We start from the raw sequence: 15,178 nt of genomic DNA on the forward strand, positions 1-15,178 counted from the left end.
AGTGAGTGCATACATTTTCATACTGGCACCCCGTGGGAAACGAACCCACAACCCTGGCGTTGCAAGCGCCATGCTCTACCACCTGAGCTACAGGACGACAAGCGTCATCGGGGATTTCTAATGGAGAATAAGTTTTAGCCTATCTTCATACTGTACTGTCTTTGGTGACAGATCATTTCACATTTACATTTACGTCATTTAGCAGACGCTCTTATCCAGAGCGATTTACAAATTGGTGCATTTAACTTATGATAGCCAGTGGGACAACCACTTGTTGTTGTTTTTTAATGGGGGGGTTAGAATGATTACTTTTATACTATTCCAGGTATTCCTTAAAGAGGTAGGGTTTCAAGTGTCTCCTGAAAGTGGTCAGTGACTCCGCTGTCCTGTTGTTCCACCATTGGAGTGCCAGAGCAGCGAATAGCTTTGACTGGGCTGAGCGGGAACTGTGCTTCCGTAGAGGTAGGGGGGCTAGCAGGCCAGAGGTGGAGATCACACTCTATTCTTGCACAATATCACTCTTTCTTCATGCAAATTTGAATTCTATGGAAATAGGAAAATGTAATGCTTTTATGTAGCTATGGATTTCAAAGATCATCCCTAAAACAATGTTCATTATTTAAAAAAAGTATCAAACTTTATTCAAGTTGACATATAATGGATTATCAAACATTATTTACAGAAGTTGGAGAAACATTGTGGCACACCAATCATCAGTAGAGAAGGTAATGCCCAGTTGTTGTAATCTGTCTGCAACACACACACATACACACACACACACACACACACACACACACACACAGAGAGAGATACTGTACATATAAAAGTGTCAAGGTGATTTGAATTGATCGATATTTGATATGTTGATTTGTGCCCTGGTATCTAACCACAGAGATAACACATGGAATAAACACAGTCAAACACGCTTTGATTGTTGTAGGCTATAACTGTAGCTGACAGAACATAAAACACCAAACTGACTGAAACACAAAAACACCAGAGAACGGTTTACAGAGCAGAGTCTCTTTCACAAAAAGCATCTATAAACCACCCACAACGCCATCCTAATCCACTGTCTTCACAGCAGATTCACTTTTCGTACACAACAGATATCCTTCCTCATCTTTCTTGGGTGGAGGTTTAGCAGTAGCCCCAGCCCCCACAGGGGTGGGCAGGTACAGGTTCCCCACTGCGCCCCCCTCGGAATCGAGGTCGTCGTGTCCATCGGCAACCCACTGACTGTGAGTGGCAGCCTCCAGGCCCTGGTTGATGTAGTGGGCCTCCTGGCTGGCCTCCAGCGGCGGCAGCTCACACAGAAGGGCTTTGAGCGTCTCCCCCAGCTCCCTGAAACCAGGCCTGTGTCCCGGCTCCCTATGCCAACAACTCAGCATCACCTCATAACTAAGGGGGAGATGAGAGGTGCAGGGAGAGAGATGAGTAGATATACAGTGCATAAAATTGAGTGAGATGAGAGAGAAAGAAAGAGAGAGAGAGGGGAGAGAGAGAGGGAGGTGAAGAGGGAGAGAGAAAGAGAGAGGCAGAGAGAGAGAAAGAGAGGGAGGGAGGAAGAGAGAAAGAGGGGGGAGGGAGAGAGAAAGAGGGGGGAGGGAGAGAGAGGGAGGGAGGGAGGGAGGGAGGGATAAATAAATAAAGAGAGAGAGGGAGAGGGGAGGGAGGGAGGGAGGGAGGGAGAGAGAGGAAGAGGGGGAGAGAGAGAGGGGGGGAGCGAAAGAGAGAGGAATAAGTCAGACAGTGCAGAAAGGAAGAGAGAAGGGGAGAAGAAGATCGATTGAGATCCAGGGATGGAGAGAGGATAAAGGAAAAGTGAGACACAGTACAGTATCAGAGAGAGGGAAAGGAAGATGGATTTAGAGGGGGAGAGCGAGAGGCAGGGGGAACATATGATTCATTACACAGACAATATCACCTCTTTGTACATGCTCCATGTTGCCCAACTCTCAGTTACAGCCTGTCGTGCCAATAAGGCTCACGTTGATTCAGTTAATTAGGGCAACAGAACTACAGGGGAGGTCCAGAAGCTAACCAATAAATATTTGGGGAGAAACCAGGAGCACGTTAGGACCCACTGGGCAGATGTCAGTTCAACGTCTAACTTTGATCAGAGGTGTAAAGTACTTAAGAAAAAATACTTGAAAGTACTACTTAAGTCGTTTTTTGGGGGTATCTGTATTTTACTATTTATATTTTCGACAACCTTTACTTTTACTCCAATACATTCCTGAAGAAAATATGTACTTTTTACTCCATACATTTTCACTGGCACCCAAAAGTACTTGTTACATTTTGAATGCTCAGGCAGGACAGCAATATGGTCTAATTCACGTATCTATTAATATAACGTGTTGCCATCCCTACTGCCTCTGATCTGGAGGACTCACTAAACACAAATACTGCGTTTGTAAATAGTGCTGGCTGTCCGTAAATTTTAAAAACAAGAATATCATGCCATCTGGTTTGCTTAATACAAGGAATTTGATGTATGGCATTTACTTTTACTTTATACTTTTACTCAAGTATGACAATTTAGTACTTTTTCCACCACTGTACTTAAGTACATTTAAAACCAGATACTTTTAGACTTTTACTCAAGTGGTATTTTACTGGGTGACTTTCACTTTTATTGAGTCATTTTCTATTAAGGTATTTTTACTTTTACTCAAGTATGACAATTGAGTACTTTTTCCACCACTGGCTTTGATATACATTTGGTTGAGTTGTCAAAACTAAACTAAAATTTCACCCTGTACTTGGATGTAGGTTAAAAGTTGGGTAAAAAATATACGAAATTCACTTACGTTGATTACTTTTTGCAAATCCAATCAGTTTTCCACATTGATTCAACGTCATCACATTAAATTTTTTGGTTGAAATGACGTGGAAACAACGTTGATTCAACCAGTTTCTGCCCAGTGGGGTACAAACGTGGCCCAAGTTGTCAACTACTCTGTGTGAATCTGTAAACTGAAGTTTTCACTAAATACAGCTACACATTCAAATGATGTATGAATGTTAATGCAAAACATTCTCAATTAATTATTGCACTCACACATTACATTGTAAACAGAGGCTAGTGGTTACCATATCTACATTCACTAGATCAGTGCTTGTGAACTTGAGCTACATCCCCCCACTGATTCCATAACAAGTGAGGTCACACTTCTAAACTAGACAAAAATAAAGTGAGGACTAACAGTTTGTCATCACACTCAGGAGGCTTGAGTCTGTGTCCAGCGTTCAGCAGCTCCAGGAGCTCATAGTTGTGGACCCCAGGATACGGTGTCCTTCCCCTGGACACTATCTCCCACATGGTGACCCCAAATGACCACTGTAGTAAAGGGGCACACACACACACATACACACTTTCTTCAATTTAAACATGCATTGACATTATAACACCAAGTTATCTTTATGATCAACCTCTGCTAGCTTCAGTAATGAGTAGCAAACATAGTTTGTCCAGGTCAGGTCACACTGCTGGTCCTAGTGATGGGTCAGTCAGATGTCATGCCAGTCATCTCTTAGTCATGTGTGACTTACCACGTCACTCTTGCTGGTAGAGATGGACTCTGATAGGCTCTCTATGGCCATCCACTTGACTGGCATGCGGATAGCCACTGTCTGTCTGTAGTAGTTGTTGCTGTATATCTTCTTGGAGAGGCCGAAGTCAGCCACACACACACGCAAGTCGTCCCCCAACCTGGGAAAGACACACATACACACACAAGTCATCCCTCAACCCGGGAAAGACACACATACACACACAAGTCATCCCTCAACCTGGGAAAGACACACACACACACACAAGTCATCCCTCAACCTGGGAAAGACACACACACACACACAAGTCATCCCTCAACCTGGGAAAGACACACACACACAAGTCATCCCTCAACCTGGGAAAGACACACACACACACACACACACACAAGTCATCCCTCAACCTGGGAAAGACACACACAAGTCATCCCCCAAACTGGGAAAGGCACACACAAGTCATCCCTCAACCTGGGAAAGACACACACACGAGCGCAGACACACACAGATACACACACAGCAAGTCTGACTGGTAGTCAACTACGTTATGCACTATTTATTAATATGTACTTACAGCTACAAAGAAAACATGTTTAATATTGCATGATCATCTGTATGCCTATTCATTGTGACAAGGCTTTGTTTCAATTGATTTACCAACCACTGTATCCATCCATCCCACTATCCTGATATCAATCTGTGGCTTGGTACCATGTCCTCGAAGGCCTGGAAGAACCTTACCCATCCTCTGAACATGTTGGTAGGTTCCATCTTATAGTATGCCCTTAGCTGAATACCAGTGGTGTGGACATAGATCAGTGTTGGCTCATAATAATGGCTGGAACGGAGCAAATGGAATGGCACCAAACCATGTGTTTGATACCATTCCACTGATTCCACTCCAGCCATTACCACGAGGCCGTCCTCCCCAATTAAGGTGCCACCGACCTCCTGTGACATAGATGCAGTCTTCCTTTGAACAAAGAGGCCTTACCTGAGGCTCCCATGTAAGGACACCCTGATTGACTGGCACGCCCTGGTGGACTTACATGCAGTTGCGTGCAGCCAGGTCCCTGTGCAAAAAGCCCTGTGAACTCAGATACTCCATCCCTGCTGCAATGTCAACCATGAAGCGCAGAAGACTCTGGTGAGGCACAAACTGTGAGGAGGGAAGAGGTATTCATTTAGATTATACATATTAGTCAGAGACTGTGTACGTGTGATGTGCGTCCTTGTGTCCATGCCTCTTTGTGTATGTGTGTGCGTGCGTGTGTGTGTATGTGTGTGCGTGTGTGTGTATGTGTGTGCGTGCGTGTGTGTGTTTGTGTGTGTGTGACTCACCATGGGAATATCCGCTTGGCGGGTAGTGATGAGGAACCGGCGCAGGTCTCCATGCTTCATGAAGGGTAGGATCACCAGAGCCACTGGGAGAGGAGAATCCTGCTCCTACTCCAAAGGAACCCTGCTGGACAAACACAGATATTACAACCAACTTTCAAAGGACGCCAATATTGCAGCAAGAATTTGGATGGTGAATGGAATGTTGATTAGAATATTAGCATTAAAGTCAGCGTTAAAATACATTTCCGAGTAAGGTGAGCTAGTAGGGGACTCTTACCAAGACGTTTGATGACTTTATGGTCAAAGTGCTGCATGATCTCTGCTTCCTTCAGAAACGAGTCTAAATCCTCCTGACTGTGTAGTCCAACTGAAGCCACACAGGGAGAATATATACAGTATAAACTATACAGACCACAGGTAGCAGGTGGCACCTTAATTGGTGAGGACGGGCTCATTAATGGCTGGAATGGAATCTATGGAATAGTATCAAACATATCGGTTCCCCTGTGTTTGATAACATTCCATTCACTCCATTCAAGCCATTATTATGAGCCGTCCTCCTCTCTGCAGCCTCCTGTGCTACAGACGTACAGCACTAAGGAATAGGCTGCATTCATGTTACATGGGGATAATTCAAGATATCCATTCATGTTACATGGGAATAATTCAAGATATCCATTAATGTTACATGGGAATAATTCAAGATATCCATTCATGTTACATGGGGATAATTCAAGATATCCATTCATGTTACATGGGAATAATTCAAGATATCCATTAATGTTACATGGGAATAATTCAATATATCCATTAATGTTACATGGGCATAATTCAATATATCCATTCATGTTACATGGGGATAATTCAAGATATCCATTCATGTTACATGGGGATAATTCAAGATATCTATTAATGTTACATGGGGATAATTCAAGATATACATTCATGTTACATGGGAATAATTCAAGATATCCATTCATGTTACATGGGAATAATTCAAGATATCCATTAATGTTACATGGGGATAATTCAAGATATCCATTAATGTTACATGGGAATAATTCAAGATATCCATTAATGTTACATGGGAATAATTCAATATATCCATTAATGTTACATGGGCATAATTCAAGATATCCATTCATGTTACATGGGGATAATTCAAGATATCCATTCATGTTACATGGGGATAATTCAAGATATCCATTAATGTTACATGGGAATAATTCAAGATATCCATTCATGTTACATGGGAATAATTCAAGATATCCATTCATGTTACATGGGGATAATTCAAGATATCCATTCATGTTACATGGGGATAATTCAAGATATCCATTAATGTTACATGGGAATAATTCAAGATATCCATTCATGTTACATGGGAATAATTCAAGATATCCATTCATGTTACATGGGAATAATTCAAGATATCTATTAATGTTACATGGGGATAATTCAAGATATACATTCATGTTACATGGGGATAATTCAAGATATCCATTCATGTTACATGGGGATAATTCAAGATATCCATTCATGTTACATGGGGGATAATTCAAGATATCCATCAATGTTACATGGGGATAATTCAAGATATCCATTAATGTTACATGGGGATAATTCAAGATATACATTCATGTTACATGGGAATAATTCAAGATATCCATTCATGTTACATGGGAATAATTCAAGATATCCATTAATGTTACATGGGGATAATTCAAGATATCCATTAATGTTACATGGGAATAATTCAAGATATCCATTAATGTTACATGGGAATAATTCAATATATCCATTAATGTTACATGGGCATAATTCAAGATATCCATTCATGTTACATGGGGATAATTCAAGATATCCATTCATGTTACATGGGGATAATTCAAGATATCCATTAATGTTACATGGGAATAATTCAAGATATCCATTCATGTTACATGGGAATAATTCAAGATATCCATTAATGTTACATGGGGATAATTCAAGATATCCATTAATGTTACATGGGGATAATTCAAGATATCCATTCATGTTACATGGGGATAATTCAAGATATCCATTCATGTTACATGGGGATAATTCAAGATATCCATTAATGTTACATGGGGATAATTCAAGATATCCATTCATGTTACATGGGGATAATTCAAGATATCCATTCATGTTACATGGGAATAATTCAAGATATCTATTAATGTTACATGGGGATAATTCAAGATATACATTCATGTTACATGGGGATAATTCAAGATATCCATTCATGTTACATGGGGATAATTCAAGATATCCATTCATGTTACATGGGAATAATTCAAGATATCCATTCATGTTACATGGGAATAATTCAAGATATATATTAATGTTACATGGGGATAATTCAAGATATACATTCATGTTACATGGGAATAATTCAAGATATCCATTCATGTTACATGGGAATAATTCAAGATATCCATTAATGTTACATGGGGATAATTCAAGATATCCATTCATGTTACATGGGAATAATTCAAGATATCCATTCATGTTACATGGGAATAATTCAAGATATCTATTAATGTTACATGGGGATAATTCAAGATATACATTCATGTTACATGGGAATAATTCAAGATATCCATTCATGTTACATGGGAATAATTCAAGATATCCATTAATGTTACATGGGGATAATTCAAGATATCCATTAATGTTACATGGGGATAATTCAAGATATCCATTAATGTTACATGGGAATAATTCAAGATATCCATTAATGTTACATGGGGATAATTCAAGATATCCATTCATGTTACATGGGGATAATTCAAGATATCCATTCATGTTACATGGGGATAATTCAAGATATCCATTAATGTTACATGGGGATAATTCAAGATATCCATTCATGTTACATGGGGATAATTCAAGATATCCATTCATGTTACATGGGAATAATTCAAGATATCTATTAATGTTACATGGGGATAATTCAAGATATACATTCATGTTACATGGGGATAATTCAAGATATCCATTCATGTTACATGGGGGATAATTCAAGATATCCATTCATGTTACATGGGAATAATTCAAGATATCTATTAATGTTACATGGGGATAATTCAAGATATACATTCATGTTACATGGGGATAATTCAAGATATCCATTCATGTTACATGGGAATAATTCAAGATATCCATTCATGTTACATGGGAATAATTCAAGATATCTATTAATGTTACATGGGGATAATTCAAGATATACATTCATGTTACATGGGAATAATTCAAGATATCCATTCATGTTACATGGGAATAATTCAAGATATCCATTAATGTTACATGGGGATAATTCAAGATATCCATTCATGTTACATGGGAATAATTCAAGATATCCATTCATGTTACATGGGAATAATTCAAGATATCTATTAATGTTACATGGGGATAATTCAAGATATACATTCATGTTACATGGGAATAATTCAAGATATACATTCATGTTACATGGGAATAATTCAAGATATCCATTAATGTTACATGGGGATAATTCAAGATATCCATTAATGTTACATGGGGATAATTCAAGATATCCATTAATGTTACATGGGAATAATTCAAGATATCCATTAATGTTACATGGGGATAATTCAAGATATCCATTCATGTTACATGGGAATAATTCAAGATATCCATTAATGTTACATGGGAATAATTCAAGATATCCATTAATGTTACATGGGGATAATTCAAGATATCCATTCATGTTACATGGGGATAATTCAAAATATCCATTAATGTTACATGGGAATAATTCAAGATATCCATTCATGTTACATGGGGATAATTCAAGATATCCATTCATGTTACATGGGGATAATTCAAGATATCCATTAATGTTACATAGGGAAAATTCTAAATATCCATCAATGTTACATGGGGATAATTCAAGATATCCATTAATGTTACATGGGGATAATTCAAGATATCCATGAATGTTACATGGGGATAATTCAAGATATCCATTCATGTTACATGGGGATAATTCAAGATATCCATTCATGTTACATGGGAATAATTCAAGATATCCATTAACGTTACGGCAGGTAGCTTAGTGGTTAAGAGCGTTGTGCCAGTAACCGAAAGGTCGCTGGTTCTAATCCCCGAGCCAACTAGGTGAAAAATCTGTCGATGTGCCCTTGAGCAAGGCACTTAACCCTAATTGCTCCTGTAAGTCGCTCTGGATAAGAGCGTCTGCTAAATGACTAAAATGTAAATGTAAATGTTACATGGGAGTAATTCAAGATATCCATTAATGTTACATGGGAATAATTCAATATATCCATTAATGGTATATGGGCATAATTCAATATATCCATTAATGTTACATGGGAATAATTCAATATATCCATTCATGTTACATGGGAATAATTCAAGATATCCATTCATGTTAAATGGGGATAATTCCCTGAATGATGCGTACCTCTCATGGTCTTGACAGCTACTTTGATGTCCATCCCTTCCTCTTGAGTAAAGATCCCCTCGTAGACAGAGCCAAACTCTCCTGGAGGTGCAGTCAGTCAAAACACATTATAATTCACTAAAAACATGCTTCATTATCAGGATATATCAATCAGAGATAGAATAGAACAACAGGCTGTAGAATAGAATAGTCTCATTGACTGACCAGCTCCCAGCTCCTTTCCCAGGGTCAGCAGGTTCCTGTCCACCAGGACGTCCCTCAGACTGGTCAGTAGTCTGTCACTAACACCCTCCAGCAACTGGACCACACCAGGTACCACCAGCGCTATAGGAGAAAAGGGAGAGGGGGAGTCCAACGGGGACACAACACTGTTATCTACATGGATAGGACTGTCAAATTAACTAGCTGAGTCAAATACTGTGTCTACTGTTTATAGTGAATTGTTGGCAGTTTTAGACTCACTGTTGACTTCCTGAGGGGCAGCATGTGGGCCCTCGTTACGACAATAGGTCACATCTGTGTGAAAAGGCAGCAGCTCCACCTGCTGGTCTTCACTGGAAAATAAATATATATCAACGTCTACATCCAAGCTAGATCACAAAGGCCGCAAAGGCTCTGTCCCCAGCAGAGGAGGCTGGTGGGAGGAGCTATGAGACGGGCTCATTGTAATGTCTGGAATGGAAGTTATGGAATGGAGTCAAACGTGGTTTCCATATGTTTGATACCGTTCCAATAATTCCATTCCAGACATTACAATGAGCCCATCCTCCTATAGCTCCTCCCACCAGCCTCCTCTGGTTCCCAGGTGGGTATTCCGGTTGACCTGATCTTGGTGTATTTACCTGATCTTGGTGTATTTACCTGATCATGGTGTATTTACCTGATCTTGGTGTATTTACCTGAGCTTGGTGTATTTACCTGATCTTGGTGTATTTACCTGATCTTGGTGTATTTACCTGAGCTTGGTGTATTTACCTGAGCTTGGTGTATTTACCTGATCTTGGTGTATTTACCTGATCTTGGTGTATTTACCTGATCTTGGTGTATTTACCTGAGCTTGGTGTATTTACCTGATCTTGGTGTATTTACCTGATCTTGGTGTATTTACCTGAGCTTGGTGTATTTACCTGAGCTTGGTGTATTTACCTGATCTTGGTGTATTTACCTGATCTTGGTGTATTTACCTGAGCTTGGTGTATTTACCTGATATTGGTGTATTTACCTGAGCTTGGTGTATTTACCTGAGCTTGGTGTATTTACCTGATCTTGGTGTATTTACCTGAGCTTGGTGTGTTTACCTGATCTTGGTGTATTTACCTGAGCTTGGTGTATTTACCTGAGCTTGGTGTATTTACCTGAGCTTGGTGTATTTACCTGATCTTGGTGTATTTACCTGAGCTTGGTGTATTTACCTGATCTTGGTGTATTTACCTGATCTTGGTGTATTCACCTGATCTTGGTGTATTTACCTGAGCTTGGTGTATTTACCTGATATTGGTGTATTTACCTGAGCTTGGTGTATTTACCTGATCTTGGTGTATTTACCTGAGCTTGGTGTATTTACCTGATCTTGGTGTATTTACCTGAGCTTGGTGTATTTACCTGAGCTTGGTGTATTTACCTGATCTTGGTGTATTTACCTGCGCTTGGTGTATTTACCTGATCTTGGTGTATTTACCTGATCTTGGTGTATTTACCTGATCTTGGTGTATTCACCTGATCTTGGTGTATTTACCTGAGCTTGGTGTATTTACCTGAGCTTGGTGTATTTACCTGAGCTTGGTGTATTTACCTGAGCTTGGTGTATTTACCTGATCTTGATGTATTTACCTGAGCTTGGTGTATTTACCTGATCTTGGTGTATTTACCTGAGCTTGGTGTATTTACCTGATCTTGGTGTATTTACCTGAGCTTGGTGTATTTACCTGAGCTTGGTGTATTTACCTGAGCTTGGTGTATCTGCGTCGCAGAGAATAAACAGCAGCAGGGACCAGAACAAAGAGCAGAAGGACTCCCAGTAGAGCTCCTATGATCACCCAGGGAGAGGGACCCTCCACAGGGGAGCGGTGGGGATCCAGGGAGAAGGGACCAGGGGTGTTTATCTCTAAAGATTTCCCTGTAGACAGACAGATATATTCACATGCGCACACACATAAACACACACATATATAATTTAAAGTGGGTTGGATTCATATCTGTCCTGACATTCCATGTCCTTCTATATAAAAAGGAAAAGAGCTACATCTATTATCCATAAACTTACATGTGTGCACAGTGCATGAATTATCAGCATAGTGAGGCTTTTAACAACCAAGGTTAGTGCTCTGAGTCATGCTTATCTTTAAGCAGTGTTTATTAGCAACAGCCGTTTTAGTTGTGTTAATATACCGTGACAGCAATGCCCATGTGATGACATCATGTTGTGATGTGATAACGGTATGATCACAGTAGGACGGTACAATCCTTATCATGATCATGACTCACACATTCATCCTTAGTTTCAACCAATCAGCATTCAGGATTAGACCCACCCCATTGTATCAGCATCAGTAGTTACAGCTGTGTTAGAATGAGGTAGTAGTAATGACCATACATGCGATGACATCATCCAGACAGACTCACATCTATGAATGATTATGGTTACTACTGATGACGCTGCTGCTGCTACACTCTGGTGGAATGACACGGCATTACTGGCCCGGACCGACAGCCGGTAGTCCGACCGTGGGCTGACCCCTGTGAGGTTGACTGCAGTGACGGTCAGCCCCGCTGAGGCAGGGAGAAAGATGACTGCCTCCCCACACACCGCCCACTGACCATCAGTCCCTCCCTCCCTCTCCGAGCATTCCACGCCATACGTCACCTCCTGCCTCCCCCCCAGGTCAATGGGAGGGTCCCAAAGCAGAGTCAGCATTGAGTCGTTGAGGCGCTGGACTGTTACATTTACAGGAGCAGAGGGGGGTCCTGTGGAAGAGAAATACTAAATGCCAAACAGCTCGAGAAATTAGAAGATTATAGATAGAAGAAAATTAGGCCATGAAAAAAACATGGTTGTCATCTACAAACATTTTCCCCATTGTGTCAATAAGATTCATGAATGACTCTCTCGGACTCCTCCAATATGGCACATCCTTATTCAATTCAATCAAGTTGTTGAACTATTTACTACATTCTACACAACTCATCCATAAATAAACATACAGTGTATATGCAAATTAATTAGATCTTGTTTGATAAAAATGACAAAAAATAAAGTGGTTTGAGGAACTCGGTCGGAGTGTCTTACGTGTGCATCCCATGACATACGGGTCACCCGGGAGGCGGAAGTACCCCTGACCACAGTCACACCCCTTCTGCACCCTCCCCGTCCGTCTTGCTATTGGGTGGACAGGAGCGACAACCCCCACTCTCATTGGCTGCCTTGTAGTATCCAGTTCTACAGGCTGTTGGAAGAAACCCAAATAAATCTGTCAAGGCTACTACACAGATAAACAGCTAGCCCTTATAAGATGACATGGGGCCAGGAGCTTTTGCCGACTACACGACCTGACCGGGAAAAACTCCTGGCCCAAAAAATATACTGTGTATCTACGAGACTCAAAGTCATCTTGGTGGTATGTTTCTGGATAGTCTTCACCTACCTTCACAAGAGTCCCCCTTTTCTTGGTGACCGGGAGCGCAAGTGCACCCCCCTTGCAGTGGACCCCACGCCCCGTTCGCCTGGCACTCCCTCTGAGGGGGTCCACCTGCCCCTCCACCCCCACGGCCCCCTCCACACAGGACCCTGTCAATGGCCCCGCTCCTGCAGACGCTCCCTCAAAGCCAACCAGGTGGCTGACCAACCAAGGGCATCTTCTGTAGTACAGCCTCACAGAGACTAGAAAGATGCACCGGCCTGAGTAGGTGAATCCAAGATGGAAGCCGTCGTGTGAGAGAGGCTCCGTGTTTAACACTAATCCCAGGCTGTTGTTAAGGTACTCCTTGATCTGATGCACTTCTGTTGTGGCGCTGAAAGTCTGCAATGCTTGGAGATGGAGGGGATTCTGGGATTCACTAAATTTGGACAGTGGAGAGTCTGATTCCAGAAGGTGGACCTGGAGTGGACTCAGCTGATTGGAGGATGACTCCTCTTCCTGAGCGAATTGTAGGTCCAATAGCAGGTGCAGGGCATCCTTCCGTGCAATCCAATGAGTCAATAGTGATCTGCGTTTGTTGTTGACAGCGCAGGCTTGATAGACTGGGACTTGGGTCTCTGAACCTATCTTCAGTGATTTCTCACTCCACTGTGTAGTGACACGAGAGGATGATACAGCATGTTATTAGGCATACAGCTATAGGCCTACTAAAGGACAGTGCCAAAAACACCAGGGGTCAGTTTCCTGCATACAGATTTAACCAAGTAATGGACTAAAAAGCACCTTCAACAGAGATTCTCATGCTTAATCTGTGTCAGGGAAACCGGCCCAAAAATGTATTTCATGAATGATCTATAGAGTAACTGGTCTAAACCTCCACAGCATCTACTGTTTCTGCTAGGCATAGAGAGCCCACTCTACTTACTGCTTTGAGTTTTGGATAAGATGTCCATTTCAGACTGGCCTGTTTGACTGAGTTGAAGAGCTCCACTGAAAGGAAGAGAGGATTGAGGGGGACAGAGGCGGGAAAGAAGGGAGAGGATGGGAAGTGAAAAGTGGTTTACATTAACCATAATGTGAGAGCATTGCAGCTGTCAAAGAATGTGGTGTTCTGGCATGAAATCTAAATACTGTAAAGTGACAGTCTATTTACATTATACAAAACTCCCTTACCTCCTTTCGCTTCTATTTTTTAAAAGGATAAATAAAAGTATGATTTGATTCATTTTAGCAGTGTAATGTGCAACACAGTAGCATATTACTACAGGAGAATTGAAAAGAAAACGATTGTTAATCTGAAAATATTATCAAATATACAGTACATACTATTTACGTGCATAGTCAAAGTATACACAGCAACGTATATCATTCAGAAGTCATCTTGGACATCTGAATGAATGATTTACCTTCTCCGGAGATTGGTTGCGCAAAGGTGCCGCCACAGTATACGCAAAACCAAAGTACCACATTCCACCTGACTGCCGACATAGTCCGCACACTTCCCAGTCTTCTCAAATTCTGTCAAAATTAATCAGAACGATGAAGCGATGAAGAGGTGCTATTATGACGAAGTTTTAACAGGAACCACCTTTTCCACAATGCATTTGGTCTGTAAGACGTCTATAGCTAAACTGGGCAAATATTTTGGTCATATTGCGATGGCAGAGCCTCCTACTGCCTGGAATCCTCCGTTTGACCATAAGAATGTCGCTACGCCTGAAGGCAAATACATTACTTGTGTTCCCTCCTCCAGCCACCCCTTGGTAGAATAACAAAATGACAGAAAGGAAGATTAGTGCTGAGGCCTGAAGTTCATAACATCCGTCCTGTCACTCAAATATCCTGTAGTAGTAGCTACATTAAAAGTGCACAGATACCTAACCTAGTCTTACCTCCTTTATCAAAATAATTTCATAATTTCATTTTGCTGAATAATTTTCTATTAGAAGAATTTAAATTAGAAGAATATTCTATTTCTGAAAGTGTCAGTTGGGGGGCTGTCACTGTTTTTGTTGTCTCTGTTGTTGTTTTTGTTGATGATGATCAACCAATCAAATATTATTTTATGATTATTTATGGAGATGATTATCAGTTTGTAAACTTCAACAAGCATGTTAGAAATGTGTAAAAACACTCATCCAATTGTCATACTTGAGTAAAAGTAAAGATACAGTGG

At 40.8% G+C, this 15,178-nt stretch overlaps 2 protein-coding genes across 2 annotated transcripts; both read right to left on the minus strand.

Moving 5' to 3' along the window:
* Positions 1–611: 611 nt before the first annotated feature.
* Positions 612–4,956, minus strand: LOC123491432 (tyrosine-protein kinase receptor UFO-like). Its single transcript, XM_045222210.1, has 5 exons — positions 4,897–4,956; positions 4,605–4,714; positions 3,559–3,718; positions 3,213–3,346; positions 612–1,401 (listed from the first exon to the last, which is right to left on the minus strand). The coding sequence occupies exons 1-5, from the start codon at positions 4,954–4,956 to the stop codon at positions 1,065–1,067; spliced, it is 801 nt and encodes a 266-aa protein (XP_045078145.1). The 3' UTR covers positions 612–1,064.
* Positions 4,905–14,717, minus strand: LOC121571098 (ephrin type-A receptor 3). The gene is made up of 11 exons (XM_045222211.1): positions 14,409–14,717; positions 13,928–13,992; positions 13,009–13,650; positions 12,654–12,810; positions 11,990–12,331; positions 11,312–11,483; positions 9,830–9,921; positions 9,572–9,691; positions 9,368–9,448; positions 5,174–5,263; positions 4,905–5,017 (listed from the first exon to the last, which is right to left on the minus strand). The coding sequence occupies exons 1-11, from the start codon at positions 14,488–14,490 to the stop codon at positions 4,968–4,970; spliced, it is 1,893 nt and encodes a 630-aa protein (XP_045078146.1). The 5' UTR covers positions 14,491–14,717; the 3' UTR covers positions 4,905–4,967.
* Positions 14,718–15,178: the final 461 nt, after the last annotated feature.

This window comes from Coregonus clupeaformis, chromosome 8, assembly GCF_020615455.1.
Source record: "Coregonus clupeaformis isolate EN_2021a chromosome 8, ASM2061545v1, whole genome shotgun sequence".
In the NCBI taxonomy this organism is placed as follows: Eukaryota; Metazoa; Chordata; class Actinopteri; order Salmoniformes; family Salmonidae; genus Coregonus; species Coregonus clupeaformis.